This window comes from Amphimedon queenslandica, unplaced genomic scaffold (genome assembly GCF_000090795.2).
Source record: "Amphimedon queenslandica unplaced genomic scaffold, v1.1 AMPQUscaffold_13433, whole genome shotgun sequence".
Classification (NCBI taxonomy): domain Eukaryota; kingdom Metazoa; phylum Porifera; class Demospongiae; order Haplosclerida; family Niphatidae; genus Amphimedon; species Amphimedon queenslandica.
The window spans coordinates 146,864-150,457 of record NW_003546331.1 but is presented as its reverse complement, the minus strand read 5'-3'; the positions used below and the strand labels follow the sequence as shown (position 1 = coordinate 150,457).

General features: G+C 36.0%; 1 protein-coding gene across 1 annotated transcript in view; it reads right to left on the bottom strand.

Annotated features, from left to right (window-relative positions):
• Window positions 1-3,588, bottom strand: part of LOC100641633 (transient receptor potential cation channel subfamily A member 1 homolog) — a 14,127-nt gene extending 10,539 nt beyond the window's left edge. Inside the window, exons 1-12 of the mRNA XM_019995819.1 lie at window positions 3,264-3,588; window positions 2,879-3,062; window positions 2,514-2,630; window positions 2,276-2,367; window positions 2,059-2,217; window positions 1,416-1,527; window positions 1,224-1,360; window positions 1,014-1,171; window positions 764-929; window positions 497-671; window positions 279-453; window positions 27-77 (exon numbers count right to left, since the gene is read on the bottom strand). Of these exons, the coding sequence (XP_019851378.1) occupies window positions 27-77; window positions 279-453; window positions 497-671; window positions 764-929; window positions 1,014-1,171; window positions 1,224-1,360; window positions 1,416-1,527; window positions 2,059-2,217; window positions 2,276-2,367; window positions 2,514-2,630; window positions 2,879-3,062; window positions 3,264-3,586 (1,849 nt within the window). The 5' untranslated portion in view covers window positions 3,587-3,588. The remainder of the gene's footprint in view (window positions 1-26; window positions 78-278; window positions 454-496; window positions 672-763; window positions 930-1,013; window positions 1,172-1,223; window positions 1,361-1,415; window positions 1,528-2,058; window positions 2,218-2,275; window positions 2,368-2,513; window positions 2,631-2,878; window positions 3,063-3,263) is intronic.
• Between the last annotated feature and the right edge of the window lie 6 nt (window positions 3,589-3,594).

The following is a 3,594-nucleotide window of genomic DNA, read 5'->3' as shown; positions in this document are numbered from 1 at the left end:
TCAATGTGATGTATGGTTTTACTTACCAGCAGTGCAGCTGAGTGAACTGGAATTAGCATTGCTAAGCACTATCTGACCTAATAATAATAATAATAATAATAATAATAATAATAATAATAATAATAATAAAGTTGGGTCAAAAGTATGTGTTGATGTGGTTGATTGAAACTAATATCAATGGTTTTTAAAATTATATAAGCATTTTAAGAATGTCTGTGAAGCAATAGTTTGTGTCAATTGGATTAAAATGATCAATAAAAACATTCTAATTGTCTTACAAGTGTTGGAGTTTGGAGAGAGAGAGGCCAATGCAAATGAAGTGAGGAAGATAACAAAAAGAAGATAAATGAAGAGATTACTGAAGTACAGCATCTGCCCATACTTGAACCACTTGTAATGCAGCAGATTAGCAGCTAGTGGATGCTTCAGTAATTCAACACTTTTTGAATTAGCCTAATAATAATAATTATTATTATTATCATTAATATTCTCTTACTAGTATTTGTAGACAGTGATCCTGCCTTGAGTAACCAACTGGTCCCCAAGTAGTTTGATACCCAACATTCCCTTCATTATCATCACCTATCGCTCTTCCTCCTCCTCCACCACCTTCTGTATCTTCATCAAAATCTCCAGCACTAGAGGCCACCTCTTCTATTGGGACTGAACGCCTTGGAAAAAAATCACAAGTAAATTGTACACTAGCTTAATTGACAATAAAATCATCATGTGACATGTGTATAAATATGTAGTTTTAACTCACCTTCTTGCTGTTCTGGTCCTCGTAAATCTTCTTGAGTATCCTGAGTCAACTCTAAAGTCCTCAAGAAACTCGTAAATGAAGTTTATCTTATAGTCAGGATGATCAATGCTGGATACAGCATCCTCGTTTGTCTGGCAGCAACGGTTGAAAACAACCTCAGCAACATCTAAAGGAAAGAGTACAATATGTATTTGTTTCTCTCCTTCTGTCTCTCTCTTTCTTGTTTGCTTCTCTCCCCCTCTCCTTTTACCAGGCATTTTGCGTATGATACGTCTCATTGGTGTGGTAAAAGTGGCTCCGCCCATTGCTCCTCCTCCAACTGCACTATTTGTACTTTGATCAAAATAGGTAACATTGCGAAGTGCTGACATCCACTGGTTGCTCGTGACAATAGCCATGGCAACATCCCTAATAGCAAGAGTGAAAATCACCTTCTAGCTTTTCCTCTCTCTCTCTCTACTTTTGTCCATTTTCAATGGCGACATCAAGAGCATTAAATCCTTTAGAGTCACATATAGATACTTTGGCTCCGTTTTCCAACAATACATTAACAACTTTAATGTGACCTGCCTTACAAGCTACATGAAGTGGTGTAGCCTGATGAAGGAAAGAGAAGCTAATGAAACCACATCAATCATTGAATGTGACTCACGTTATTGATATCTCTTGGATCAACTTGAGCCTCAGCATCAATCAGAAGTTGAACGATTTGAACTCTACCAGACTCGGCAGCACAGTCCATTGGAGTCCATTGGCGTGCATTCCTAAAAACAAAAAAATCATGTGCTTCCTTAAGTTCCTTTCTCATTGTTATCAATGACTTTTTGTTGCTAATTTTGAGCAATTTTCAATATTAACTATGGCTAAATTTTTAACTTTTAAAATAGCTCACTTTCTACAGAATTGATATTTACCCTGTACATAGCTTTGACCAGTTTTTAGAGCAACTTTAAAAATTAATAAAAAATCTAATTTTGATTGGAATTAGCTTAAACTTTCTACACAACTTAAGTACAAGCATATGTATTAGAAAAATTTATAAAACTCAAAAATTCTCACTTTTTCATTTTTGGCAAAATTTGGCTAATGACAGTGTACTATATACAGGGACTTTAGTCCGATTTTGAAGTAACTTAAAAATTTTCAACAAATCCAATTTTGATTGGAATTAGCTCAAATATTTACATAACATGAGAGCTTTATTATATCAGATAAAATTGTAAAAATATTCAAAACTTATCAGGTTTTACCATTCATGACATGACATACTCATACTAATATTTTCATTCCCATACCTGTCTTCAGGATCAGCTCCAGCTAGTATGAGTGCTTTTGCTGCTTGAAACTTTTCATTGATACAAGCCAAATGCAGAGCAGTATTCCCATCATCATCTTCATCTTTAAGAATATCCTTATCATTCTCCTCAGCATAATGCAATAACTCATTTATAACACTAATAATTAATGAATGGGTGTGGTTCAAAGTTAGTTTCAAAAGTTGGTGAGTCTTACTTCGCATGACCAGCTACTGCTGCTAAGTGGAGTGGAGTCCTCTCAGCCTCGTTACGAGCATCAACTTTTAAATGGGAAGCCTTGAGCAAAATCTAAGTAGTGCAATGATTTGTAAAATTATATTAGATCATATTTGCAGTATCTATGATTAGATCATCTACACATGTACTCTCTCTTTGTAAACACATGTACCTCTCACTCCTTCTCACCCTCTTACTCTCTCTCTCTCTCTTTTTACCTTCAATGAGTTAATGTGTCCTTTCTTGGCAGCAATGTGCAATGGAGTATTGTGAATGGCGTCAGGAGTATTGACCAGTTCGCTGCCCCACTTCTCATACACACCCAATACAAGAGCCTATACAAATGCACTGATATCATTCCATTAGAGCATAAGGTTGCCTTAAGGTCAATTAGTTCATGTGAACTGTCAAAGGCTCTCACTAATAATTCCTCTTCAGTGTTGACACTACTATGTACAATCTACCTCATTATAAAGGAAATCATTGGATAACTTGGCTCATAAAATGCACTAATGAGTGCATCAAAGGCCATTTTTTGGCTGCTATATATTATATTAGACATCAATTATAAGCTGACTCCTACCTCTAATATTTGAACTTGATCTTCTTCAGCTGTAATGAATACGAGAGATTTGCCATTTCTGTCAACATCATCAGTTGAAGCTTTGGCATTAATGAGAGCCTTCATTGCCTGGAGTTGACCATAAGCTGCTGATGTGAGCAATGGAGTGTATGAGTCTGTGTCCTGACACTCAATGTCTGCACCTCTGGAGAGAGAAAGAGATGGGGAGAAGAGAGAAAATATAATGAAAATGAAAGATAGATAAATCTATAAACATGGTTTAAGATAATCAATTTAAACCAAGTCTCTAACATGATACTATGTACAAGTATACCCATATAATACTCTATATAGGCTACAATTACTGCTCTACTGTTTTCCAAATTACACGCCAGCCATAACTCACTTATGCAATAAAAACTCTATCATCTTTACTTTACCAAACTGTGCAGCATAATGAATGGGAGAGAGTAGGTTGGCGTCAGCAATATCAATCTCAGAGGCATCATTCTGAAGTAGGACAGAAGCAATATCAATGAAGCCCTCTTTAGCAGCAATATGAAGAGGAGTGACATCGTGCATTCGGCAAGCAAGAGGATCGGCATTGTTGAGTAAAAGGAGCTTCACAATTTCACAATTACCACTCTCACAGGCAAAGTGAAGTGGAGTATTGTACTCCTTGTCTTTCCAGCTCATCATGTCAATTCTCTTGTCAAAGCACATTATCATAATAATCT